The following is a 27,619-nucleotide window of genomic DNA, read 5'->3' as shown; positions in this document are numbered from 1 at the left end:
AGTCCTGCGTCCTTTTCTGCTGTTGTGCTAGAGCAACTTTGTTCATGTTAACTTTTTATCTGTAAAAAACATTTCCAACATTAACTAGTAACATTCAAAAGGATGACCTGTCTGGGAAATACATTTACCATTAAAGGGGTAAAGAGAATTAATGTAAGTATGTAATGTCTAGATATTAAGAATATACTGCATATATAATGTTTTCAGAGACTTAACTACCTTGTTGTACTGAGCTCCCACATCAAGTGTCTCTGATACAGTCTGTCTGTTTGACTGCAGGTGACTTGAAACACATCACCAAGCTGAAGCCGTGGGGACTGCTGGAGGTGCTTATCGATAAGTACGAGTGGCCCCGCGAAGAAGCCGAATGCTTCACTGACTTCCTGCTTCCCATGTTGGAGCTGATCCCCGAGAAGAGAGCCACGGCGGCAGAGTGCCTGCGCCACCCCTGGCTCACCCTCTAGTGGAGACCTCCAGCTATTGCACCTCCCTTCCCTCCCTACTCTCTCCAGAGACTGCAACAGATCACTTTCCAGTTTGGGCATATCAGATGAATATTTATTTCTCTTTTTTTGTTTCGTTGTTTTTGGATTTCCTATGTTCTCGTTATTGAGCTATTGCTTCTGTGTATGTTTACCCTGTATTTGTTGGTTCTTCTCTCTGTGTGATGACGTCAGGAATCCCGTGGGTTATATTACTTTGTGGTCATGTTGGCTCCAACTGCTGTGCTCCGTTCACCCACCCAACTAAGCAAACCTGTTATTGTACTGCTAGTGACTCATCCTTGTTTGTTACACTCCTGCACTAAAAACCCAAACAAATCAAGGATATGTAGCCTTTATTGGTCATTTTTGTCCCCATAAAAAAGGACTCGCTATCACTTTTTTTCCTCGTACATTTCATTAGTGCTGTGTTCTCTCCTTTTTTTTATGAATTATTTTATCTTCTATTACACATGTAAGGTATACATTTTGTATTTGTAAAGTAGGCTTAGAAAGTTGCACACTGGGCTGACATTTACACTGACTGTGGTAACGTTCACACAGCATCTCTCTAGACCGACTCTAGTTTCTTACTGAGACACCGATGTCTGATAACATCGGTCATATTATTTAGCCATAATAAATCCATTGTCACCTGGTATTTAGTGTGGTTAGTCAATTAAAATTTAAAAAAAAAAAAAAGATCTTTCATTCTCATGGGAGGCTGGTATTCTCATACACCTATTACAATTCAGGAATATAGTGTTTCAAAGGTTTCAACAAGACGACACGTTAGGAAGCCCAATTGAAAGGAAAAAAAGTGAAAATAAACTGTATATATCTGTACCAAAGAGTTTGCCTTTATGTATATTACAGTTATGTACAGTTTTTAACAAATCTTATATCTTAGCTAAAATTATTTAGCTGGGTAGCTGTGTTTTAATAAAAGTGAATGGAAGATGTGTTTGAGCTTGGTTGTATGTGTGGCCAACTGTTCAATAATGTCACTGTTTTTACCATAGAAATGGTGAGATCTGATGTTATGTAATGGTGTCCCAAATTGATCATATCAAAGTAAGCTATGTATCTGTTGAAGCCTAGGTAAAAACAGAAACTTACATCAGTGTCAGATTCAAGAACATAGACTTTGTGTGAACAAACTGTACAACACACCATACAATAAAACAGACGTTCATACAGTACAGAATAACAGTGTCCAGCTTGTTTCTCTGAAGTTTATTAGGTGTTTGACTTGAAACAAACCATCATAAAAAGAAAGAAAACATTAAAAAAAAGAAAGACAGGTGAACAATCTGATTTAACTGCATCCTGACATTTCAGGATGTTTTTCTTGACCCTTGAAGGCCTTCAAAGTACATCTGCATCACACTGGTCCTGAAGGTCCACGTTCATTAGGTTTTTCCTGTAAAAGAAGATCACAGCTCTGATGAATACCTGAATTTGATGGACTTAAGACAATGTGCCAGTGCTGGCTACTAAAGTACTCCATAATACTTGTTAATAGTCACCCAGACTTAAGTGTTAGAGTAGAAAACAAGTTTAATAATTTGCAAAGAAAGCAGGAGCACTTAATAATGACAGATGAGCAGCGTAGAATTGATTTTTGTGGGCTGACGTCTTGGCAACAAGCTCAAAGCGAACAGCACATCATTCTCATATTTGTACTACAGGCTCGGGGGCAAATGGATGTATGATATCATGTGTATTAAGGAAATAAACCACTGTGTTAAAATAACTTATGCAACAGTCAGTACATACAACATTTCACAAGATAAACTTCCCCTACTTCTAAAAATATGCAAAACAGGTCACACGAAAATAGAAACAACTTGGCTTTCTGCTGGATGAATGTAAATAATATGAAGAGCTCAACATAAACATTCTCATCTGAGCTATGAGAGTATTAAAAAGAAACAGAAATATATTTTCCCTCAGGGAAATTAAAAAAAGAAATTCAATTAGGAAAGTTGACCTCTGAAAAGTACAATTTCCATTACAGCTGTTCAAACTCCATCTACTCCCTGATTGAAAGCAGCTAATAAACAGATGATGGTGTAATGTTAACTGCTGTTTCATAACTGACAATAATGAACACTGAAGCTCAGAAGTTTAATAATTCCCAAATATCTAATACTATTTGTAATATTTTTCACAGAAGACATTTTGACATGCCGCAGCAGGAAAACAGATATAAAAACTAAATTTAATGACAGCTGAGTTACATTTAGCTGCTTCGGTTTCAGGGTTCTGCTGTTGTGCATCATTGATGTTATTAGTAACACCTGAGCTTTTCCTTCTATGACAAGTTAAAACGCCTACAGCCGTCATTCCTTCCCTACAAGCTCGGGAGCAGAGACGGTTCCTTCCCTGCTTTGTTCAACACACACAACCTTCACCTGTCTGCATTAACCCTTACTGTACCTTCTCCCTCCACCTCAAAGTCATCTGGCAGCAGTTTGTCCTGCCGGTTGCCGAGGGTGAAGGACAGAAACGCCAGCAGGAGGGCGTCCAGGATGCTGATGATGGCCAAGATGTAGGCCCAGCGCACCGTGCAGTTCCCCAGGCTGTACTTATCAGTCCTCTGGCCACACATCCTCTTCACCTCAGGAGAGTCCCAGCCGTCCGGGTAGATCATGCAGCCCATCACCATCAACACAGCTGCGGGAGAAGAGGGACATAGAAATGGCAGAGCCTTGCATTAATTACCTCTTGTTTGGAATTAGGTTGATAAATAATTATGAGGGAGGTTCTTTTGAACCCCAAGTGCAGGATAAGATATGATGTAGCCCCATAAAGCACCAGAAGTTGAATTTCTTTATGGTGCAGCAGAGCAAACAGGCTCAATGGTGCTGTTTGGATGATGCACTGTTACGTCAAATACTCTTCATCTGGTAAAGTTTCCTCTGGGTTTTCACCACAGCTACTGTACTACCTGGATTAAAATCAGAATTTTGCAGCTTTGTGCATTTCTAAAAATTTACAAGACATGTAAGCCCTTATCATAGAGCACATGGTGAGTTTACTTGGCCCTGGTCTGTCTCAGACACAGGTTTAGATCAGCTAACAACACAGCAACACTTGATCTTGTGACATGTAACCAATCCACCATCAGAGGTGTCAAAAGCTGAAACCGGAGCCCTTATTGGCTCCCACAGTGAAAAACAACACATACAGTGACAAACACACACCACAACTGAAACCGGAGAGGTGAGGGGGTGACTCATGACAGGATGAGTTTATCAGCTCACACTTGACAGAGAGAACAGATCAGAAGAGAAGCTCAGGTCTCACTCATCCTTTAGATCCGCTGCTTAATTTTAGAGATGTGATATTTAAATGTTGAAATCTGATAAAGATTTGAAAGATTTTGTGGAATTTGCACTTTGATGACCAATGCCATGATCTTCATTTGAATGATTAGACGGTGATACTAAAGCAACTACAAGGTTTTAAAACACAGAACAAATGGCAAAGTTACTTTCCAACAGACTGTGACCTTTGATCCCTGATTTGAACCCTAACTAATGCACTAATCAACAGCCTCGTCTTGAACACAAACAGACTTTTTGGTGTCATAGTTACTGTAAGGTTGGACGATTATGACAAAATCATTTGATACAGTATTTTTAACAATATATCTCAGTATTAATAACAATATTTTAGTAATTATTATAGTAGATTTGTTTGGAAATTCATATAAATATGAAGGAAGAGAGAGTTTATATATAGTTTATATAGAGTTAATTTCCTGTAATAAAGGTTCTTTTCACTTACTCCAACCTTCTTAAAGGCATAAATAAAATCCCAGTTGATCACTAGATTCATAGTAAAAAAACAAAAAACAAAAATCAGCATTATATTGATTTATCTCCCAGCTCCATTCAGTTGTAAGTTTAGGATCAGCACTTTACTATTAAATAAAGTGTAACCAAAACCTGACCCACAAAATCAAACAAAATCAAAAGTTGAAATAGTAATATGATGAAAAGTTCTGCATTCAAACGTTTTGTTGAGTAAAAGTACAACTAGCAGCATCACAGGTACTTGTTATTCTAAACGGACCCTTTCATTCTGTTATTATTAAGCAAATTTAATTCAGGTGGTGGAGGTGGGTCTAATTTGAACAACTTTAGTAGAGTAAAATGTACACTATTTGCCTCTGAAATGTAGAGGAACAGTCCCATAAATGGAACAAGTACTTAACAGGAACCTCACCTGAGGCCAGCTGCATCCAGGCGCAGATCCTGTAGACGTTCCCGGTGTTGCAGAAGAAGAACAAGCTGAAGCAGACCATGGTGCCTACGATCAGGAGCATGGAGGTCCCGACGAAGAACATGGCCGTCCTGAAGGCCGGTGACGGGATGGAGGCGAAGTCCAGCACGCTGCCCTTACAGGTGAGCTCCGAGGTGAGCGCGTTGCCGATGCAGTAGTGGAAGAGGCCGAAGTACCCGGCCTGCGGGGTGTCGACGCTGTCCCCGATCCAGTAGGGCTGGATGAAGACCACGACGGTGATGATGGCGAAGCAGATCGTGAACACGGCCCACATGACGCCGATGGCTCGGGAGTTTCTCACATAGTTGGTGTGGTAGATTTTGGCAGCCTCCAAGGCGGGAAGCAGATCCATGTTTAAGACCAAAAAGAAAAAAAAAAGTTTGAGTCAGAGTTTTACAACTTCCAGAAAACACTTGTCGGCTTAACTTCACTCTTTTCTTGTAAAATCAATAAAATATCTTGAATCTGTTACTAAACTAAATCCATAAGTCCTGCTGTAGATCTTTAAACACGCCTGTTGCCTCAGTGGCTGCTTTGCATAGAAAGACCTGTCTCAGGATTCAGCACCCTGGACAGCACCCTCATCGCTTCAATTAATGACGTGGCTCTGACGTCAGAGATCGACAACTGCCGCCTGACAATGTGGGATCCCAAAGTGACAACACAGGCTTGCTAGTAGAAAGTAAATAAATGCTTAATTTACTAATAATTGTAACTGCGATTTATTGAGTCGCCAAATTGTCTTTATGAATTTTGACAAGTGGAATTGTTTTTTATGAATGAATAACTTTGCTACTGTTGTGGTTTAATCAGGAAACTCCTTCATTGAGGTTTGCTTGTCTTTGTCTTTTGAAGGCAGTTCTTGAAAACTTTTAATAAGCTTTGATATAAAGAGAAAGTCATTCTGGGACTTTCCCTTAATGGTGACCACTTGCTACTAAGTTACAACCAATAAAAACCACCAAGTATCTCTTTTGAAGACCACTTAAAGTAATTAGTCTGGACTTAGTCTGGCCTATTTTCTTATAAATATCAATATGAAGGATGCAATGTTGCATTATTAGATTAAATGCAGTTTAAAAACCACAGCCTTGTGTTTCAACCCTCATGTTTCCCCAAAAGGCAAATACAAACAGTACGTTACGTTTGGTTCAAACCAATTGATCATCAAGAAAACAACATGTATTTCTCATAAACATAAAATTCTGGAGGGTTTATTTTTATAAACGCAGTTTTACTGCACAGTTTTGCCCGTGTTCAGACATTTTTAAAGGTCATAACGTGATATTTATTGAAGCTCTAAAGGCTCATGGATATTGACTCTGCCTGTCAGCTTGCCAAAGTTTATGTCTGATACCCAGGAAACTTAAAATAAAGGTTTGCTGATATGAAATTCAATATTGTTCCAGCTGAGGCTCCTTATTGGAGCTGTTTATCTGGAAACTTGTGACTGTCAGTGACAGGAACACAATAAGAAATATTATTATTAGGATACATTTAAAAAAAGAAACTACATGGATGGATCACAGCTTTTGATTGTTGTTGCTGAGGGTGTTGGGAGGTCAGCTGCATCATAGTTTTTTGGCAAAAACAGTGAATCTTATTGGCTGCAAACCCACTTTCTAATGTGAGCTAATGAGACTGGTGTGTCTTTATGTAAATAACTCTAACAGTCTCCTTCAAATCACAACAACACATAGTTTCTCTTTTTACACTCAGTGTTTTTTTTTTTTTTGCCATATTCAGTTTGAGATAACAACTGTGTCCCGCGGCTGACAGGTGCAGCCGGACAGAGCATGTCACCATCTGTGCCCTCCACCCTCAGTGTTTGTAACAAGGAGCTTGAGGGCCTCGTACATGACACTGTGCCATGTGCACAGACAAGCGTTCAGGGATGAGAAGTTGTCCCGCTTCCTCAGGGGATCCCTGACGGCTCCCTGCAACTTGGGAGGGACAATCAGTTGCCAGCGGGGGGAGCAGCATAGGGAAACACAAGTTTTACTTTTGCACAAATTAAAAAATACACAAAAATGACAAGGATAACAAATAATATACAGTGCAGAGAGAGGCAGAAAAGCCAGTGAGCTTATTTGAAGCCTTCTTCTAAATAATGTTAAAATTTCACAATGTTACAAAGAGCACAAAATGAACATACAGAAAATAATATGACTACATAAAATAAATACATATAACAACAACAATAATAAAATCAAAATAAAAGCAGAAAATGTGTGTGTGCGGATGTGTGTGTGTGTTTGTGTTTGTGAGGGGGATGTTGGTTTTATATTTACTCCTGAGCAATAGTAATGATTCATGTAACTGAGTGCAACAAATAAAACATGGATACATGGACAAAAATACATGAGGAAAAGCAGTTACAAAACAGCAGTTCAATGGTCTTAGACTGAAATAGTTAGGAGACAGTTTGTGGTGACAAGATGACTAACCCTCCTTATTACACCAATGTATTTATTTATTCATGCTAACTCAGTCAGTTTGATCTCTCCAACTCAAACTCTCATCAGCAACAATTCTCAGGAATCTTGTAGTCGACACTTGAAGCATCTCAACAGACTCAACTATAATTTTAGATAAATCCTTAGCATATGACTTTCTGCCACCAATAACGATTAAATTAGATTTTTTATATTCAAAGATAGTTTGTTTAATCTGAACCATGTAGCGTAGGCAGTTAAACCAACATAAGCATCTTTATCAGTGAAATGAAATTTGAATGAGAGCGAATTAGGGTTGAGTCATCTGCAAACATTATTGGGGAAAGGATATTTGAGACATTAGACAAATCATTAATATAGATAAGGAATAATAGTGGTTCAATAATGGACCCCTGTGGAACCCCACAGACTAGTCTGGCTTTGTTGGAACAACGAACAAACAAACTGTCTTCTGTTGGAGACATAATCGTTTAACCATTTGTACGTAGTATCATGAAAACCATATTTATGAAACTTTTCCAATAAAATATGATGGTTAACTGTATCAAAAGCTTTTAAAAGGTCTTTGAAAATACTACAAGTAAATTTATTATTATCAAGTGGGGAGGTCACGTTATTAGTCAGTATTAGTTATGAAGCAGAGCCATATAAGTGGAGACTGGTACTGATACTGGTGTTTGTAAAGAACTGACTGTTTCACCTGTTTGACAAGGAATGCAGAAATATTATCACGACCAGCTGAAGATGTTTTTAGCTCTTCAATTATGTTACTTATTTCTTGGATATCAGGGGGCTTAAAAGAAGAGACAATAGGAACATTTCTTTGAATAAAATCCAGTGGATTACCATCACAAACAGAAACTTTGTTAGCTCAATTCATAACCAATATTAACAAAAAAACATTAAATTTTTGAGCGGTATTAAATGAGTTTTCACCATCCAAAAAGACTTACGGCAGCTCTGGGTTAGTCTTTTCTCTTTGCAATAACTGATTCATTACTTTCCGTGTGGTTTTAATATCTTTTCAACACCTCTTACATTTTTCATTGAAATATTTCTTTTTTTCAGATCTAATGAAATGAATACATTTATTTCTATAGGATTTATGAACATCATGGATGAGAGGAGTATTGAGACATATTTTCTGTACAGTTCATTATTTTTCCTCAACAGCTTCAGTAAGTCAAATGTAAACCAGGGCTTATTGAATTCTTGACTGTATTTCTTGGTAGGACTGCCAATTGAAACTAAAGCTAATAACTTTCATAAAATTTTGATATCACATAAAATACAAGCATGTCTTTAAATTTAAAAATACCAGACTTGCTTATAATCCTTTTGTGCATTATTTTCTTGGTATGTTAACCTTTATTAAAGAGTACTGGAATATGCGAAAATGATCTGACAAGTCTGAATATAAGACCCACAATTTCATTCCTTTGCTCAAAGAATTAGTTATCAATCAAAGTTGCTGAATTTTCTTTAACTAATGCAAATCTATGAATAAAAAGGGAAAAAAATAACTAGAATAAACAATATTGAGAAAATCCCCAGTAGGGGTATCTAATTTATTTTTTAAGAGGATTATATTGAATTATATCATCTAAAATGTAACAGAGTTTATCCTCATTGCTTAACAGGTCAAGAGAACTTGACTTTCATTAAAATCTTTGATGACAGAGTCAAATAAATAAAAATAAATAAATAAAAATAACACCAACAATAAGAGCTCTAAAAAACACTGATGTCAGAGAGAGATCATCCCTAATTTTAAATCCATAGTCACCATTAATAAACAGAAATCTGTGATCTTATCCCTTTTATGCAGTGAACCGCACTGTATATAGATAATAAATTATATAGTTTCTCTAGAGACCCCTGTAAGCCATGTTTCTGATAAAGCAATAACAGAAAAGTCATGTTTGAGTGAAGACAAATAATGAATGAATTTGTCATAGTTGCTGGACAGACTTCTTATATTAAGATGAAAAGTAGAGAATATATTCGGAGACATAGAAACACATAAGTCATTAAACTGGGTTTCATTATAAAAGCTACAGAGGTTAGAGGCATCAAATGATGAAAAAAATTAGGTCTGGGTCAACACCAAAATTCTAGATCAATTGTAGAGGGATCAATGGGCTTAAAGATCTGGCCTTCAAAACCAGATTTGTTGTAGTCCATAGTGTGTGTAAAGAATAATGTGCTGTAGATGTGAAATCAAAGTATAAAGTTAGATGCCTAAAGGTGAAGACCAATGAGTCAAACTAAGTTTATTGTATCTCAAATATGTAATGTTACCTCTCTCTAAAGCTGCCTTCATTGCTGAGAGTAGTTCTTCTTTGCCGGACAGCTTCAGGGAGTCCTCATCGATCAAGATGTCTGAGCCCTTCAAGTTTTCAGCTTTATCCACAACAGCAAGTCTGTCCTTCAACTGCAGAAATCTGACCACATTGTGTCAGAGCTTTTCTGATGAAAACATTGGCTTTCCAGTCCTATGAGCCCAATCCAGCTCTATTTTGAAATTATCCAGTTGTATTTTTTCACTATATAATTTTCTCACTTTTTCTTCAGATTCAGACACCTTTTCTTTCCCAGACTCTTTAATACCATCTACAATAATGTTGTGGCATCTTGTCTGAGAATGAGATCAAACTTTCGCAAACTGTGTCCAAATCTGTCCAGGTTTCATTACAGCTCTTGGACTAAGTTATTATGAGATTTTAAAATCATCACATTCCTCTTGAATCATTTCCAGACTCACCTTGAGATCATAGACTTGCTTTGACAGATCATCAATCCTCCTGTTTGAAGAACCAACTATGATCTGTACACAAGTTTTGAACCTTTTTTCTGGTTGTTCAAGCAAAGTTCTGTAGACGTCTTTTCGCTGGTCCAACAATTCACCCACTTGAGCCATGGTGACATATTCCTCAGTGGTGTTGTTTGAAACTTTGGGTGTCATGGTTTGGTCATCAGCCTTCAAGGCCCACTAGGCCCAAGTTTCAGCAGGATAGACCCAGAAACCTCCACAAGATACTGGTGATGTTCACAATGTTGCTGTAGAGAGTTGGTTAGACTCCTCTTAATTCAATCAGCAACAGAAACTCTGAGTTCTAGGCAGGATTCGTCAGATTATTGTTAGATATAAAACCAGCCACAAGTTCAGAGAAACACAGCAGCAGCCATCTTGCCATGTACTCTAGTCCTCATGAGTCCATCAGCTCTGCCTGACAGATAGATGGAGAGGGATGATACGGAGAGGAGGCACCACATGTCAGATAAAAAGACTAATCAAACCCAGTCTGTGGAGGAAAGAAAAACTGTGGGGGAGCTGCTTTTGAGTGCTGCTCTAATGAGGCTTAATCCCTGATACACGTTCCAGTCTCTGAAGAGTCTGACTGTCTTTTCAAGATTTCATCAAGCCTGCAGTTCCTTCAGTGATGCCTCAGAGAGACGTGGTGCAAGCATCTTGGTGGAAAAAAAGGTTGCAGACTGATATATGCCATACACTTCCAGGAGAATTAACCTCTTCATTTGTTTTCTGCCATAAAACCTTGTTCCAGGCTTGTTTTATGATGTCAAGAAATGAAAGCCTGTAGTGATATTAGGGAATTATTGAAACACAAAATCTGTTCAGAACCCGTGGCATCAAATTTAAAGATAAATCCATGACCATCTGCTTTTGACCCAGAGCGGTGCTGCCTTTTTATAGCTCCCAAATGAAGAAGAACAGTGATGTCTATCTTATGGGTCTATGTGCTGGATTTATCACAGATGTTAAGTCAGTGTGGATAATAAAACTTTTCCCCTTTTTGATTTTACAGCGTCTTTCTAAGGATATGACATCAGAAGAAGGATGAAGGTGTTTGAATTTCTTTGATTTTAGAGGTGCCGCCGTCCCCTGAATATAAATTAAAGCTGTGTTTTTTCTTCCACTTGACTGAGGAGAATGAAACATTGTTTGCATTCAGTCATTCCACCGTCTGTCGCACTAAAACTTTTTATTAAAAAAACCCTTCTCTTTGGTTTTGTAAAATAATTTTTCTTTGTGCTGCAAAGCAATCCAGCAAATTGATGCCGATGACACACTGTGTAAACACTGGAAATGGCTCTTTCCCAGGTATTAACTACCTCACATGGACGTGGACGTCACTGTGAAACTGATAAGATACAATTCCTCTAACTGCTGTTTATGTAAATGACAAAACAGACAATTTGTCTCTAGAAATACGAAATCAATACCAGGTTGAACAGCTAATTTCAGCTTTGTTGATGGCAATTTTTAAAAGTTTTTTTTGTCCCTCCTGTTAACAGTGGTGAAAGAAGTACTCTCATCCTTTCCTTAAGTAAAAGTAGTAATACCACAATGTAAGAATATAATCCATAACAAGTAAAAGTCCTGCATTTTAAAATCCTACTTAAGTAAACGTACAGAAGTATAATCAGCTAAAGTTTAAGTATTAGAAGTAAAAGTAGTTGTCTTGCCCCTGTGAGTGTTATAATAAATATGTTTAATGAAATGCAATATTAATACTATTGAATCAATGTGTAAGCAGCATTGTATTGCTGTAGCTGGTTGAGATTGAGCAAGTTTTAACTACTTTATAAGCATCATAAGATAAATCTGAGGAGTCATGAAATGATTAATGGGAGAGGAAAGAAAAAACAAACAGTTGGGTTTATTTGGGTGTAATGTATGAGTATATAATATGTTGTTTCAGGTTAAATTTTTATTAAAAGTAACATTATTAAAGTTATCAAATGAATGTAGTGCAGTAAAAAGTACCATATTTCCATTTGAATTGCAGTGCACTAGAAGTATCAAGTAGATAAAGATGGAAAAACTCAAGTAAACGACATAATTTGCACTTAAGTACAATACCTGAGCAAATGTACTTGATGCACTGATGAAAAAATTATCCTCTCGACCTTCTTTCCATCTCATTACCGCTTGTGCATTAGTGTATACGAGCACCCATTAAGTCATTTTTTGTCTTTATTAAATAATAGATAGTTCTGACAGGAAGTGAGGAGATAGAGAGGGAATGATATTAAACAAAGACCCTCAGCTGGCCTTGAACATGTTCAGGTCCAGCCACCAGCACGCCCAAGCAATAACTTATTTGTTTTATGGTAATTATCTTTATTCTAATGTCTCAAAAGTGTACAATAAACTAATGTTAGAATGAGACACCTTTAAATATTGTATCATTGACAACCTCAGGATCTCCACCTGAACATACTGGAGCCACGAGCCCGTTCACACTTCAGACCTGGGGCTGAGCACACATTTAAGCTCTTTACCTGAGATGAGCGAGTTTTTTTAAGCAAACCTGATGTCTGAGTTCTTCTGCCTTGTCATTCTTTTACTTCAGGGAGTCAGGTTTGTTTATCCGTTTGATCAATAATTCCTGTGCTTCACCGCAGTTCAGAGAGGTGGTTAAAACCTTTCCTGTGCTGCAAATACACAAGCTGGAGGCTGGCAAGAGAAAAATGAAGAGAGATACAAGTGAGCACCTTTCACTTGGCCCTACAAACTACAGATTGCAGAACACAAATAGTGATGGACTCTGTTTGTGCACATGCACGGGGGGAGCTGTATCTCGCCTCAGTGATGGCTTTGAATAGATGGAGAAATGCTTCTGATTTATAAAGATTTAATACACCAGGTGTGGAGAATGGCAAGAAGAAATAGTTTCACAGGTTATCTAAATCTTTAACCCAGAGTATAACAGCACAGACAGAGACGACATGTTCCAGTGCATCAGCTTTAACATACTGTATAATTATAGCAACAGTAATTCTATTGTTTATTTGGATATTTAACTTACCGTATGTAATGATATAATCAACAAACACAACAGTACAGTACATAATATAATTGATACAAGATTTTTGAGGCTGATACCAATATCGATATATGGGAGTTTAAAAAATCTGATAATGACATATTAGCTGATATTTGTTAACACAGACAAAAACCTCTAATGGGAGCCCTTAAAGTCCCCCAGCAGAATGATTTATGTGCCGAGTTTGACACTGGAAAACTGTTTTCACATTTATCTGATTAAAGTAGAAAGTTTCTCTGAGCTCATTGAAAATCTGAGTCTGAAGCGTGTAAATGTGAACGTGATTTGTGACATCACAATCAGTCTGGAAGCCAGTCATGGTCCAGTATTCAACTTAGACAAGTATTAAGTGAAAACTTGAGCCTGCAGTGCAGAAACACTGAGGATGGACTATTGAAGACATGGTGTGTCCAGCAGTTAAACTTTTGAAATGAAAAATATTTGCATATTCATAGTTTCTGGATATTTTTCAGTGAGGGAGATGGAGAAGATGTTATTTTAAGGATACTAATGAGGCAACTGAACTTTTTTTGTGCAAAAAAACATATTAGACATAAATTACTGTTCAAAGCAGAGTATTTCTGTCTGAAAATATGTCTGGAGGGATCTTTAAATTCCATGTAGATATGTATTACAAATTATGTAATCGAGATACTGTTTCTAAACGACCTCTAATATGCCTTTGCCATTTCTGTACTGCAGTTTCTTATTGGCTGACATTTATACTGACACAAATGTATGTGTAACAGGCTAATATCAAGCGGCAACCTCTGACGCTGAGAAATGAAGCCAATGCAAGGTGCCAAAACCTGCAGTTCCATGAATGGCCACTTGAGGCTGGCTCCAAAAGTGAGTCAATCCCCGTAGATCCCCATGTTAAAATGCCCAACTTTACAGCAGAAATAAACATGTTTACAGCCTGGTATAAAAAACAGCTTTGGTCTCTATAGCTAATTTCTCCGTTCATGACAACTATATGGGGGTGAGTTTGTATATAACTCATCTGTTTAAATTTTATTAAGGCTTGAAGTTATGCATATATAGGGTGTGGCCACTTTGAGTGACAGATAGGTGCCATCACAGGCAAGTCGCTACCATGGCGACAACTTTATTGAGGTAATGTAAACATAACCCCAGATTTACAGAGTATAGGCGTAGCCATTGCTGTTGCTATTTCAGTGTGTTTTCAGTTCATGAAAGTTAATTGTAACATTTTGGTCGCCTATAAAAGTCTTGCTCAGTATTTAGATGTACTAAAAGACCCTCTAAGGAGTCGGATGTTCAGTTTTTTCCGGTAAGTACATTTTGTTTTACTGTTTAAGCCATTAGCATTATCACAGTTAACCATAGACTGTAAATGCACCGTGCTAACCAAGCTAGAGGCTAGCAGCTAGCCTTAGGGTCACTCCACCCTCTCGTCCAAATATGGTCACTTCTGGCTCCAAAAATCCAAGATGGCGATGGTCAAAATGCAAACTCAAGGCTTCAAAATGGGTGTTCACAAAACAATGGGTGACTTCACCTTGGCTATGTCCATTATTTTTTACAAGTCTAACATCAGCTGACAAAATTGGAACGGATGATTTATCGGTTGGACTTCAGTAATTAATACAGTTACAATATTAGAATTGTCTCCAACACAATAAAAAATACATCTAAATCAAATGTTTGACATACAAAACACGACCAGCAACCACAGAAGCAGAACATGACCATTTACAGAGGGCCAGTTGTAAAAATCAATTGAAGTCTATCCCAATCTCAGATACTAGTCATGTTTAGATGTTGTTATTGGCCATTCTGGAGCCTTATCAACTCTAATGAGTGGACAAACAACAAAAATCCCCTACAACTTAACACTTATCACAGAAGGGAAATTGTTGTATTTAACATATGAGCAAAGCTGTCGAGGTTTTTCATTGGAGCATATATGCTGCATAAAGGCAACACACGGCTGGTATGCACATACGGTTCAACTGCAGCACTCCTGACATGGAGCTGCGACAAACCACTGCAGATTGTCATTGCTACAGGAATGAATGTGTATGAATGGCTTCAGTCACAAGCCATTAAACCTCCCCTGGCCCTTTGTAAATGGGCAAGTTCTACTTCCTTGCTTCATCATATTTCTCTCCATAATCCAATACGAGGTGTGTGAGCGGTTGTAAAATGGCCTGTGGCAGTTCTAATAACCTTGGCAGCTTTATTACATTTACGGCCAACTTTCATCAAATGAGCGACATGCTTATTCCTTGATGTGATTAAGGTTTGCTGGTGAGACAGAGAGCGTAGTACATCATAATGTTTTCCAGAAATGTGACATATATTCCATCATAATTGTACCTTCTTTATGTGTTATTATTGTTTAATGTTATGTGACTCATTTTCCTTCCCACCAGGATGTCTGTTTGTGTAAAAGATGCTTTTTTTCAGGTTTTGGATTCATGACAAAAAAGGCCGTTTTCACCACACAGATTTAGATGCTGGTGCCAGTTAGAGATGAAGAGGCATTTCATCTGAATATTAACCGTCTTTTAAACTCAGACACTGATTTCTTTTGTGATTGGCCCAGAGGAAGCTGCTGCCCATCAATGCTGGTTTGAGGAAGAATAATAAGATTGAGTTAGGGGTCTCTACTTAGCATTCAGTTTAATAAACCACTCCAATCAGTATGCATGAAGGGTGTTGCAGGAGGGCAAACTGTGTCTGAGTGTATTTCTACAGTATTATCCCTTCATTTCTGTAGTTTTAACCTCTCTGGAGTTGTGCATATTGTAATATTCTTCTAAATACCCCCTTGTGTCACATAATGTGGCTTAGTTTCCCTGAAGCAACAATGTGTGAAGATAATGAGCTCTGTGGGTTTTGTGCAGGTGTTGTAATGGTTGTAGCAGCTCTACACAGGACAGGAGGGGGGGTGAACATCTACATTTTTGTGCTCCTCTCAGAGCAACGGCTTGTGTTCACCAAACAAACCCAAACCTTATCCTCCCCTCTTCCCCTTCATTATGCCACCGCAGCTTCAAAGACGCTTGTCCTGCCATCAATGGGGCCAATTTTTTTTCATCCCGCCTCTGTTGGGATCGGTGCGGTTTGGCAGCAGAGAAGAGGAGCCGCTCCAGAACTCAGCCAGACGCGTCTTGTTATTTCAGACAGAGAAAGGAGCACAATGGGCTTTCACACCCTCAGCGACCCAGCACCGCTGTATTTGGGATAACTGAGGCATTCACTATGGTCACAACTCTTGTGGAATTTGTGTTTGGTGTCACACTAATAAGATTTTTCCCCACTATTGACACTCTGCTTTTATGCAAAAACAATACATGAAAATGTAGAAAAGTGTTTCGTCTCTGGGTTTGTGAGCTCATTACATTGATGAAAAAAAAAATTATTAGCCAAGATTGTCCAAGAGGGGGCAGTACACCATTTAAGTGTACTGAGTCATCCTGTTTATTAGAGTGTATACACAGAGGATAGATTAGGACTGTTCTCCTCCCATACTTCAGCTCAAACAAACAGCCAGACAATGAACAGACTGTCCTTCCTGTCCCCACATGTATGTTATACAGTGTTTACACAGAGCCACTTGCAACAGACAAATCTATTTAAAATTTAATATCAATGTACCCTTTGAGAATCCTGTAATGCTTTTTTTCTTGCAGGGTATGCCTATGTTATCTTTTGATGTTGAAAAGGACCCGGAGTGTATTTTATATAAATCCTTTGTGGCATGATCTTCTTTGAAGGCTTCTGAATCCTCCTGAGTGAATGTATAAACACACAAAATCTTCAATCACACTGATTTTAATATTCAAACATCTACTTTATGAGTCATTCCCTCCTCACTGACACTATCTCTCTGCTTTTCCTCTTCATTTGTGAATAATGAGTCTATTCCCTGGATGTCTTTTGTTTCTGGGACTGAAGCCCAGTGTGTGTGTGAGCGAACATGATATCAAGTGTGCGATGGGGTCATCATTCAGTCCTCCTGACAGACTGAATCCCTGTGAAAACACTGCCGCTGCGTCTACCGACACAGCTGCTATTGGTCCGACTGCACCGGCTTCATCTCCAGGCTCACACACGCTGCATGAGATATCAGGCAGGGGTGCAGTTATGCAAGGGCACGCGTGACGAGGAGGCATATTTATCACGGGAGAGAATCTCATCTTTATTCTTTCCTTTCTAACCTCCTCCTGTTGACTCGATGCTGTGCAAAGACCTGAGGCTCTGAACTTTGATTGCATAATACCAGAGGCCCTCCAGTGATTAAAGAAAACACACCTATAATTTCAATCATGATGTGTGGTGCCCTTTTGAAATGTCATCACGGTCAATATGTCTATCAAATGTCCTGAATAGAGGTGAACGTATGCTCTTTCTTTCTAAGGTGCTCATTTAGTGACCAATCAAAAGTGTTCACTTTTAGATTGTCTCTGCATGTGTCTGTGTGAGTGATGCTCCAGCAGTTATATAACCTTGTAGCAGAAGTGATAAGAAAAGGGATTTTTTTTTTTATCCCCACCCTCAACAGTAAAATTTGGCAAAGCGGAGCTGCGAGAGCTGTGGGTAAATTCTTGCTGTTAATTGGACTGTGAAGGATTTTTACTGCAGATTCAGCCCACTCTTCATGTCACTCTTGTCCCTCTGCAGGTTCATACCATGGATTGTAAAACGGTCATTAGTTTACAGCATGTTCTCTATGTCTCTCTTTCTGTATGTCTATATCCCAATTCTATACTATAACTGCACTTAGCATGTGCTATAAAACATAAAGTATACAGACTTTTGATGTTACCATACAAGAAATCAGTGCCCTTCATACTTTTGTGAGCTACTAACAGGAAATAAAGCAAGACATGCACTGATAGGTGTGAACCAAACCGCCACTTTGTAGGCTCCTGCCAGTTAAAAAAACAACTTGGGACTCGTCAAGTTAATTGCTGAGATCTGGTAATACAGTGACGTCGCTAAAAAGTAGTCTGACAGTTACCTTGCGAGGCAGCTGACAGATGGTTCATCCAATCACCTGCCAAATATTTTTTGAAAGCGCCTGCCCTTTTCCAAACAGTTTCTAAGGACGACTTCTCAGATGGTTCTGTGTAACAAACCATCTGGCATGTCAGGTTAGTCTGACAGGGAAAGAAATAAAAACATTCAGATGATCAGACAAGTTGCAAACAGAATTATAACCATCAGTATAATTATAACTACAGCAGCAACCCAAACTATCAAACTATCACAGTTTACAGACGACCACAGTTTTCCTTTGCAATGAGAGATCACAGATATTTCATGTAATCAGTATCAGTTTGAAGTATTTTAGATAATTTGGGTAAATTGTTGGCTTGTTCACATTGACAGCTCTAGTTTTTTTTTTTTTTTTTTACCCTGTCTGACATGTTTCCAGATCACAGAAATTAACTTGGTGAGTGCAATGTTATCAAGGCCAAAACTACAAAAATAAGATGATGATGATGATCCTATGAAGTGAAGTGAATTATAAAAGATACTGACATCCTAGAGTGTACTTAATGTTGTTGCTTCTCCAGCGTGAACGCACGACATACTCAGAACCCTGTTAGCATTAATGTGTGCTACAGAACTGGAGCACGGCACACATGCACACTCACATTTTTCAAGGAGATGAACAGTGCACAAACACAAACACCATTTGCATCAAACACTGATGAAACAGCGACTGGTGATGATGCCAGCTCCTGTAAACTGACTGTGAATCGGGATGAGAGTGAGCGGATCGAGCTTCAAAAGGGAGCTACTGGGTATGCAAAGAATTTTCTGCTCTATTCTTTCAACATTTCAGACTGAGTAACATCTGCTATCTTTTATTCATATGTTACTGTATTTTGTTTCTAGTGGAGAGTTCTTTCTTCCCTCCATTTACAGTTTGTATCGCTGTGAGTTGATTTATTACAGTAATGGCAGTGAAGGCAGAAAAAAAAAAAACGGCTTAGTTTTAAATCACTTTACACCGCCAGGCGTTTAGCCATTAACTGCTTCTCTTTTACCCACAAAGGGAAGGAGAGGCGCTCCATCACATAAAGCAGTTGGCTGTGGTTAAATCTGGACAGAATGAATGGACTTTCTTTGGCACTTGCTGACCCAGTACAAGCCTCAGATGTTCAGCTTGTGTGAGACAGACAAGATAGACAATCTCAGTCTTCAGCTGTCTACAATACGTCCAGGTCATCTGTCCTTTTGTCATGTGACCTACAGGTAGTTCATACTGTAGAAACACACACCTCTATATGTCTGTATTATCAGAAACGGTAGATATGAGGCAGATGTAAAGGTATTGACTATACAGCCTAAGCTCTGCCTGTAAAGTCGACAGTAACTTGAAGTGTGAAGGACAAACTATAAACATTGTGTGATTGCAGAAAAGTGTTTACAATAAGTAAGTAATGAGTCATTTTCACTTCATCACCTCTTGACTGGTTTGATTGTGGAGTATAATGGAGGTGAGCAAGCTGTCATTTCTATGGAAATTGTCAAGTGGCAGCTGGTGGTGGGCTGGTAAGGAATAGCTCAAGGGGTTAAAGACTGCTGGCGTTCACGACACCACAGCAGGCCTGTGCCGCTACCCGCACTCACCACTGATGAGTTTTTTTTTCTCCCAGACAGAGATGACTTCTCCGGGCCCCTGCTAGCACACACCGGTGCCCATCAACTCCAAAAATCACGCTGCTCCTGTAATGAGGAAAGCCATAATGGCAAATCCTGCTCGGAGCATCCTCTGGCTGTGATGGCTACACTGGAGGGCATGTGCACAGAGTGCGGGGGTGTTTCAGCTGGCGAGCAGGCTTTCCTCATTATCTAGATGTGAGCGCCACAAGGGTCGGATAACGCAGAGGGTGTGGAGTCACATTAATCATGCTGTCACACATGTACAGGTCCATTCCAGAGACAGGAGTTCACACCGTCACATGCTGATGCACTGACAGTGACAACAACTAGTGTTTTCACTCAATACACACAACCCCAGTGATGTTTTAGCACATAACTGAAAATGTTGGTACTCTATATTTTTGTATTTTACTGGCAGATCACTCTTAATATTTGATGATTTGTGATGTAATAGTAGTCCTCCTTTGTTGACTCAACTCAGCGGTGTTCCCCTGCACCTGCATCTAATCTGTGTGTGGGAGGAATCCTGCTATTGCTCCTCAGTGAGCCGTTGGTGGTGCACCGTGCCTGCTGTGAGTCTTACCATGCCAATGTTCACATATCACTAGTTGTGCGTTCATTTCCAGCCATACCGCACACAGTGCATAGGGGATAAATGTAATGATTTGCATGCATATAGCTTGGAGAAAACACTGTAATGAAAGTCCCTCCCGCCCAAGATGGAAAGCAAACTTTGATCAGGGGTGGGAGGGAAATGTCTCCATGCCTCCTGGCATTGCAGAGGCAGGAGGCTGCAGGCGTGCAGCATTTAAGATTAGACCCACTGCTTGTTGAACAAATACATAAGGTCAAAATCCTTCGTGAAGTCTCAGCAATGGTGATGAAGCCCCTGCCTCTTAAAGCAGTTTATATTAAGCATCTTAATCATTCTTATTTCATTAAAGAGGAGCAGCAGAGCTGCTGGGTTTCAGTCAACACAAACTAAATTGGATGTGCCTCTGTTGCATGAAGATGCTGAAATGGAAAATTTAGATGATGCTGTAGTCTGGGATTCAGTGGATGAACAGATGATACATTTCTCTCAGACTCCCTGCCTCTGAGGTAATTCAATTCATTTTCTTTTATTGATTGACACTGGACACCGTGACGTTTGGGGTTCATGCAAGCAGGCAGAGATAATAAAAGAAATTTCTTGCAATAAGGCTCTTGAAAATAAATAGTGGCTCTGTCAAAGCTGCCAGGTAGCAACAAGTGTGTGTGTGTAATTTATTGTACTTCTATCTTCGTGAGAACCAATTTGAGAGTGAGGTTTGTGTGTTGTTGTGATGTTGTTCATGTTCACACAAGCGCAAGTAATACAAACGTGTGTGTATTATTATACATCTATCTAACATTTTGGCAGGTCTTCACTTCTTCAAGAGGCTGTTTGAGATTTATGGTCCGTGAATTGTTCATTACGAGTTTTGTTTTTGGCACTTTGGTGATTCAAAGTCCAATATTCAGTCCCCTTTTAGCTCTTGTTTTGGTCTCCGCCAACTCCTGAGGGAAATATCAGTCTCTTTAGCTGCTAAATGCTCCACTATGTTCGCAAGCTAACTGCTAACTTTGTCTGTCTGCCAAGCAGGTAGTGTACAGTGGGTTTTTCATTAATAACAACTGCCTACTGTTGTTGAAAACAACACTGTTGAGAGAAGTGAGTGTTCTTTTTGAAAAACAAAACAATGAGCTGAAAAACCATAAAGCTCCGTAGAGCTGAGACGAGCGATAATTCTCTGTGCGTTCATCACTACTAGACTGTCCTCACAAGTACAAAAAAGTGTGTGTGTGCTTATGTTTGTTAATAAGAATGAATGCCATTAAGACTTCTTCCTGGAGAACACAGGAGGAACCTTTCATCTTTGTGTTACTTTTGTTTGTCTTTCTGACATTTTTACTTTTTGCAGCCTTTGAAGTTATAAGGACTTTTTTCCATTAAACCCTCCAGCATGTCAAACTTTGAGGAAGAAAAGCACTCTTTTATTTTGCAGATTATTCTTTCAGCAGAACACAGGGCTCTTTCTGGCTTTAAAGATAGTTCCTGAGTCTTTTGACTGTTGTACATATTCATGTTTGTAGGGATTGTCTCCATCCTCTCAGGAGCTGTCTCTTTGTGACTTACAAAGTCTGACATCAGGTGTTTGCCCAAAGCTTAACGGGGAAAGATTTCATACATGTAAATTAATTTAAAATCGACAAGGTGGCTGCTTGACCTTGCTATAATGCTGAAAGTAACCTTCAGTTTAAAGAGGCACTCCGTCCATTTTACATCTCGAAGTCAATTTACTAGTCATACGGGGTTCCTCAATATTGGACGGTTCTGCAAAACTCTGAATTATGTTCAGTGGTAGCCTATTCTTTTTACATCCAATGCCGATGTTTTTAAAATCCTCGCTTTCCACAATATCTGCACATGGCAACTGTGGGACAGTTAGGGAAAGATCTTGGTTATGGTTAATAAGAGGGCAAATATTTATTGTATTCATGTGACTGGACGCAAAAAATTAAGTCACCTATATGAAAAACTCGCTACACACCTGTCCACAACTCTGACCTCCACACTTGCTTTTTGCCCACCTTCATAAAAGGCGCACAACTTCCTGCATTGGCACTGAACGTTGACATTGGACATAAATCATCAGGTGAAGAATCATCTGATATAGACGTAATTCCTAATGTCCAATGTGTAAACAGTTGTATCATGTCTACTGTGGCTCTGTAGGAGCTTTGTCAAGTCCAAGCGGCAACCGGAAGCTGAAGCCAATGCCACTGATGAAATCTAGATGCTTGCTCCAAAAAAAATCACTGGTTCTAACTGACTCCCATTCAAAAAGCGTCAACTTCTCTCTAGAAATACAAAGCCAATCATTTTCCCTACCATTCACTTCAGTCTAAGGTAGCGAGGTGTGTTTCCAGAGTGTGAAAGGCAACATCATGCACTCCTTATTTGGATGGTCCTCGCTCCAAACGGAAAAGATGGCGCTGACCATAAGCTGCAACTTTGAGCTTCAAATTGGCTCCAATGCAAACCAATGTCCATATTTATATACAGTCTATGGTCAAGTAACTTGGGTGTTTCGGCTTTGGCTTTGACATTAGACAGTTTTAACTGTAAACCTGCATTACATAGTAGATGTGTGGAGCTCGAGAGATGCAGGCTGTTTACCAGATAAGGGAGGATCTGAAAAAAGATGCTATCAAGATGCATAATGGAAAGTGTAGGATCAAGTGTTTTTTTGAGCTTGACCCATACAGAAGATTAAAGTCAGGACATCTCAGCCTCTGCTGCATCGATTTTTACAAGTCTTTAATTTGTCTCTCAGAAGTCTTACAACTTCAGAGAAAGGCAACAATAAGTTGCTGGAAGGCAATGCGATGCACCGTTTCTTCCTTCTGTAATTGTTCATTCTTCCGTGATCATTTTGTTTGTTGCAGTCTAATTCACAGCGTGTTAATGGGCTTTATGGACCCACCGACAGCCACCAGCAATCTGATGCAATTCACTCTATCTGTTGTGATGCATTGAAGTGAGCTACCAATTTGTTCAGCTTACAATCACAACTGACACAGCAATCAGTCATTTTGTGCGAGCAGTATAAAAGGAGAGTGACTGTTGTGAATTTTGGTTTGTTGTGGAACGAGAGGATAACAGTAACACACTCTGACAAAGGCATGCATACAGACTAGATGTATTTCTGAGTGTAAGCAGAAGCTACAAACTTCAATCAGTCCTGATCATGTGCTGCGGTCTCTGAGCTACTTATCAGAGAGTTTCAAGCACGCATCATGTGTTTACTGTGTCGAACGTAATGAGGCAACCTGAGAGTCACAGGAACTCATCACGACCCTTATTTCACAAGTGACCACAGATATGGCAGATGACAGCCAGCGTCGAACCTGCATGAAAATGACTGCGGCAGCGAGACAAAAACATGTGGCAGGCAAGACAAACGCAGCCCAATGTGCTGCCATTGGATGATAGCGACTAATTAGAGAGGTTTCTCTTCCGCTCAAGGGGCTGTCTCATGATTAAGAGAGCCCAATGAATATGTATATGATGCGAGTACAGGGATGGCTTGATCTAGGTCAGGCTGGTGCTGGTGGATGATGAGTTGCCTGTGAAGTGAAGCAAGGAGATGTGTGGCAACACCACGCTATTCAGAGGAACCCTCAAGAGGCGTGCAGATGTGAGGGACCTTAACTTTTCTAAATTATATCTCAAACAAGTTTATGGGCTCTTGGCATTCAGAGGGAGGCGGCTCATCCAGCTGAGGAGCCCTAAATGACTTCTCTGGGGATCATTTCTGTCTGTTACAGCTTGGCATTTAAATGGAGCAACTGGATGCATTAATTGGCCCATCTACTCACTTGGCAAACAGAATGCGAAACAGATATTTCAACAAAGATGGTTGAAGTGATGTCATACACTGCTGGAGCCAAGAGATGGTTTCGTTGAAGTTTACAAAGAGAATATATACAAACCATTCAGAGTCCATGAAGACAAAATGAGTGAGAAATAGTCAGAAATCAAAAGGCAAGAATTCGGCTGTGATGGGATACAGTAGGCTTCACAGTGACCCTTCCTTTGTCTCTAAGGCACAGCGGCTGTGCAGTGCAGAATTGTAAATGAGGTTTTCAGCTGTTCTGCAGTCAAGTCTCTCTCCAGGATCATTACTACAGAATTTACAATAGCTGAAAATTTTCACAGCTCATGGTTTTGCTACCGACAAATTACTCACATTATCAGTATTAATAATACAGCTGACCCAAGAAGTTGCAGACAAAGTCAAGTTTGCTTCGGAGGTGGAAGAGAAAAGACCAGCTGTCACAGATGCCTAACCAGCAGATCTGTCAGAGGATATGAGAAACGCCCCCAGTATTATTTTGGTTTTATTAAAATGTGCAAGCTTTTTTTTCTACCGCTCTCAATCACACTTGGGAACTATGAAATGTTATATGATTCCTGCATGCATGACAGCTCTCAATAAATGCAATGATTTCTTTGTCTTTTTTTTTTCATTTTGAGGAGAAAGATTTGAATGAATTACCCGGTGACTCCCGTTGTACATGTGCAGCATTTCAAAGCAAAACCACAGACAATATCTGAGCTTTTCAAAGCATAACTACATAACTGCAATTGTACCTGTGACTGTATTCCCAAACTATTATAAGGGCTGAGATTCACACCACAGAAGGATTTTAGGTGTGAATTCTGCGGCAGGTTTCTCCCAGAACATGCGAGTGACACTCTGAAATATCTTCACTGTACTCTATAACAAGAAATGCCTCCACTTTATGGGACTGTGAGTCTCTTTCTTAACATAATGAGCTCCCTGACAGAGAAGAGGCAGTGAAGAGGGTTAGTGTAACGGATGACTTTCTGCTAAAGACAGTGATGCTGATACACACACCTGCATACTGTTACATGTCACGTAAAGAAACCCTGTCCTGTGATGCCCTCTGTAGTGCTCACACCTCACCGTTTATCTGTCACAGAAGAAAAATGAGCCAAAGTCTCACACTCTATCTCCTTACATGACTCGATGAAGCTTCATCCACCTCATATCAGTGCAGCTCTATTGGACAGCGCAATGGAGCAGAAATAGACTAAACACCGCTTCTCAGTTGTATTCAATTGTTCATTTGCTCTCTGTCCTGTTACGTGTGACTGGAGAATCACACACCGCTCCTCTCGTTATGACCTGAGCATCATCACTGCGGAGGAATTTAATGCTCCTTGTATCCTTTGCTTCAAAGAAACGACAGCGCTGACAAAATGATGGGATCATCTGAAATTAAGAATGACAAATGTGTTTCTTGGCTCAGCACAGGGGCATTGTTGATTTATGTCAGGGAAGGATGAGAGTGGAGCTGTTCTTTTAGTCTTGCAGAGGAAAAGAATCCAGCTCACGCTCCGCATTAAAGATACTACTTGGAGTTTAATGTGTGAGGTTTTGCTTGTGCTAAAAACACATTGATGATGAGCAATAATTTTTTTTTTCTATTTTACTGTTATTTTTATCTGTTTTTGTTACAGTCTGTGTCCACTGATGTTCTTCTTTTTTGTTTTCTTCCATGTTTTGCAGATTAAGCATTCCACAAAATGTTACTGTCATTACAGCAGAGCCTGTGTTTGAATAATCAGCTGTGTCCGTAATTCATGAATCATCAGAAAGTACAAACCCCAATGCTGGGACTTTTTTAACACCTGAAACTATTGTTGAGGAACAAATTTTGTCCCTGGTTCCTTCGGTTGAAACACAGATAAGGGTTATTGGTCCCCTGGGAGAGTTCCTGTGGTGGAAACACCCTATAAACTATTGACTTGACTGGCTAACAACTTCTATCAACTCTGTCCATCAATGCTGAACTTTCTTCAGTTAAACGAAAAATTTCAATTAAAAAGACTCAAACAAACGTGCCTGAAGTTACAGAAATATCAGTTACAAAATGAATCACAAAAACATGCCTAATAAAAAGCAAAGAAACTGTGTAACAGAAGGAAAAGTAACTAATGTTTGCTATAAAAGCACAAAACAGTATGCATCATCACATTTTTAGCACATACAGAGCCTCATACAAACAGATCTCTTAGTGTTTGTAAAAAGTTCCACTGCCAGTATTTTCCTTATGATCTTTTACCAACAGACTGCAAATTTGTACCCCCAACCACTAAACTGTCTGTGGGCGTTATGACACTATTTATTCTCAGTGGAAAAAGGACAGACAAGAAATTATTCATTCATTCATGTGGTAGTCAGTAGTTTTGTGCAACGAAACACAACAAACTTTTGCCACAGATGGCATATTTGTCCTTTGAAATGTATCTGCTTTTCAACAGAGGCGTGAAAAACTGAAACAAAAACTAAAAAAAACTATAATTCCACTTTCAGCAACAATCACCTAGAGAATACATATCCAGTATTTCTTTCACGGTACATTTACAATGTGTTGCTTCACAGATGTTCATTGCAAAGTAGATGCATGGAATGTTTTTTAGACTGCACAGGAAATAGATGATATTAGCCTTTCTAGTGTGCTAGGTCATAAAGACATAAAATAAAAATAGGAAATGCTGGCAGCATGCTGATGCACATACAGTATGTTTTCTGTCTGCCTCTCACAGGATAATTTTGTGTATAATAGACTTCAGAAGCAGAACAAGTATTCAGATCATCAGTTAAAGTAGCAGCTACACTAGAAATACTAATTCCAAGTAGAAGCCATGCATTCAAAATTGTGCTTAAAGTGAATTATCCACACAACTCTGCAGCTGTGTGGATCTTTTTTTTTTTTGTTTGTTTTATGACACTTTTACTGGACCACTTTCATCAGCCCTTTTCCCAGCAGAAGCTGCTGCGCTCTGCTAAGGAACAAAAAGCTCTGATAAACCCACTGGACATTACTCAACCCTGTCTCTGAAGTTGATGGTGACCAGGGACATTCATTTGTCAGATGGCCAGTAACACGACCTCAAATGAATGGTAATGTTGCTCCATTCTCAACTTTTATTAATGCACTCTCAGAGTGGAAAAGACACTGGGTTAAAAATTAGAAGAGGGTAAATGAATGTGGGCATGTTGCTTCAAGTACTTAAAGCATGAAATACGATTCACTACGTCCAGTTTGAGTAATAGATCAAGAGTTTGAATAAACCCAGTTTATGACCGCTGCTCTCTGTGTGTTATTTCCTGATTTGCATTACAAACTCACCGTCAAAACGTGAAAAAATCCTACCTGTTATCACGGGTTGTAACGTTACCTCCAGATATATTTTCATAATTGGTGTCTGTTTTCCCGGTAAGATAAACTATTCATCCAGGGCTAAACCACAGACTGTCGCTGCCTGCAC

The 27,619-nt window shown here is 39.2% G+C and overlaps 3 protein-coding genes across 7 annotated transcripts in view; 2 read left to right on the top strand and 1 right to left on the bottom strand.

The window, feature by feature from the left end:
* srpk1a (SRSF protein kinase 1a) overlaps positions 1-1,444 on the top strand; it is a 12,420-nt gene extending 10,976 nt beyond the window's left edge. For both annotated transcript variants that reach the window (XM_042408697.1, XM_042408698.1), the window contains exon 16: positions 280-1,444. In XM_042408697.1, the coding sequence (XP_042264631.1) occupies positions 280-464 (185 nt within the window). In that variant the 3' untranslated portion in view covers positions 465-1,444. The remainder of the gene's footprint in view (positions 1-279) is intronic.
* lhfpl5b (LHFPL tetraspan subfamily member 5b) lies at positions 610-27,619 on the bottom strand. 4 transcript variants are annotated; one of them, XM_042408712.1, is made up of 5 exons: positions 27,505-27,619; positions 12,568-12,713; positions 4,719-5,103; positions 2,925-3,161; positions 610-1,905 (listed from the first exon to the last, which is right to left on the bottom strand). In XM_042408712.1, the coding sequence occupies exons 3-5, from the start codon at positions 5,047-5,049 to the stop codon at positions 1,895-1,897; spliced, it is 579 nt and encodes a 192-aa protein (XP_042264646.1). In that variant the 5' UTR covers positions 5,050-5,103; positions 12,568-12,713; positions 27,505-27,619; the 3' UTR covers positions 610-1,894. The 4 variants fall into 4 exon arrangements, with proteins under 4 accessions (XP_042264646.1, XP_042264647.1, XP_042264644.1 ...); XM_042408713.1 differs by lacking the exons at positions 12,568-12,713; positions 27,505-27,619 and adding exons at positions 9,533-9,675; positions 9,996-10,082; XM_042408710.1 differs by lacking the exons at positions 12,568-12,713; positions 27,505-27,619 and adding an exon at positions 9,996-10,478.
* Positions 27,201-27,619, top strand: part of cpne5a (copine Va) — an 85,899-nt gene continuing 85,480 nt past the window's right edge. Inside the window, exon 1 of the mRNA XM_042408700.1 lies at positions 27,201-27,251. The gene's annotated coding sequence lies outside the window, so the exon portion shown is untranslated. The remainder of the gene's footprint in view (positions 27,252-27,619) is intronic.

Source organism: Thunnus maccoyii, chromosome 4 (genome assembly GCF_910596095.1).
Source record: "Thunnus maccoyii chromosome 4, fThuMac1.1, whole genome shotgun sequence".
Taxonomy (NCBI): Eukaryota; Metazoa; Chordata; class Actinopteri; order Scombriformes; family Scombridae; genus Thunnus; species Thunnus maccoyii.
The sequence above is the reverse complement of the archived record's forward strand: the minus strand, read 5'-3'. Positions and strand labels throughout refer to the sequence as shown.

Excerpts from the sequence above, each read along its gene's own strand:
- lhfpl5b (XM_042408710.1), bottom strand. The coding sequence starts at position 10,196 with ATGACACCCAAAGTTTCAAACAACACCACTGAGGAATATGTCACCATG. Across the intron at positions 5,104-9,995 it reads AGCAAGTCTATGATCTCAAG|GCTGCCAAAATCTACCACAC; the intron begins GTGAGTCTGGAA and ends CCCGCCTTGGAG. Across the intron at positions 3,162-4,718 it reads CTGGATGCAGCTGGCCTCAG|CTGTGTTGATGGTGATGGGC; the intron begins GTGAGGTTCCTG and ends CTTCTCCCGCAG.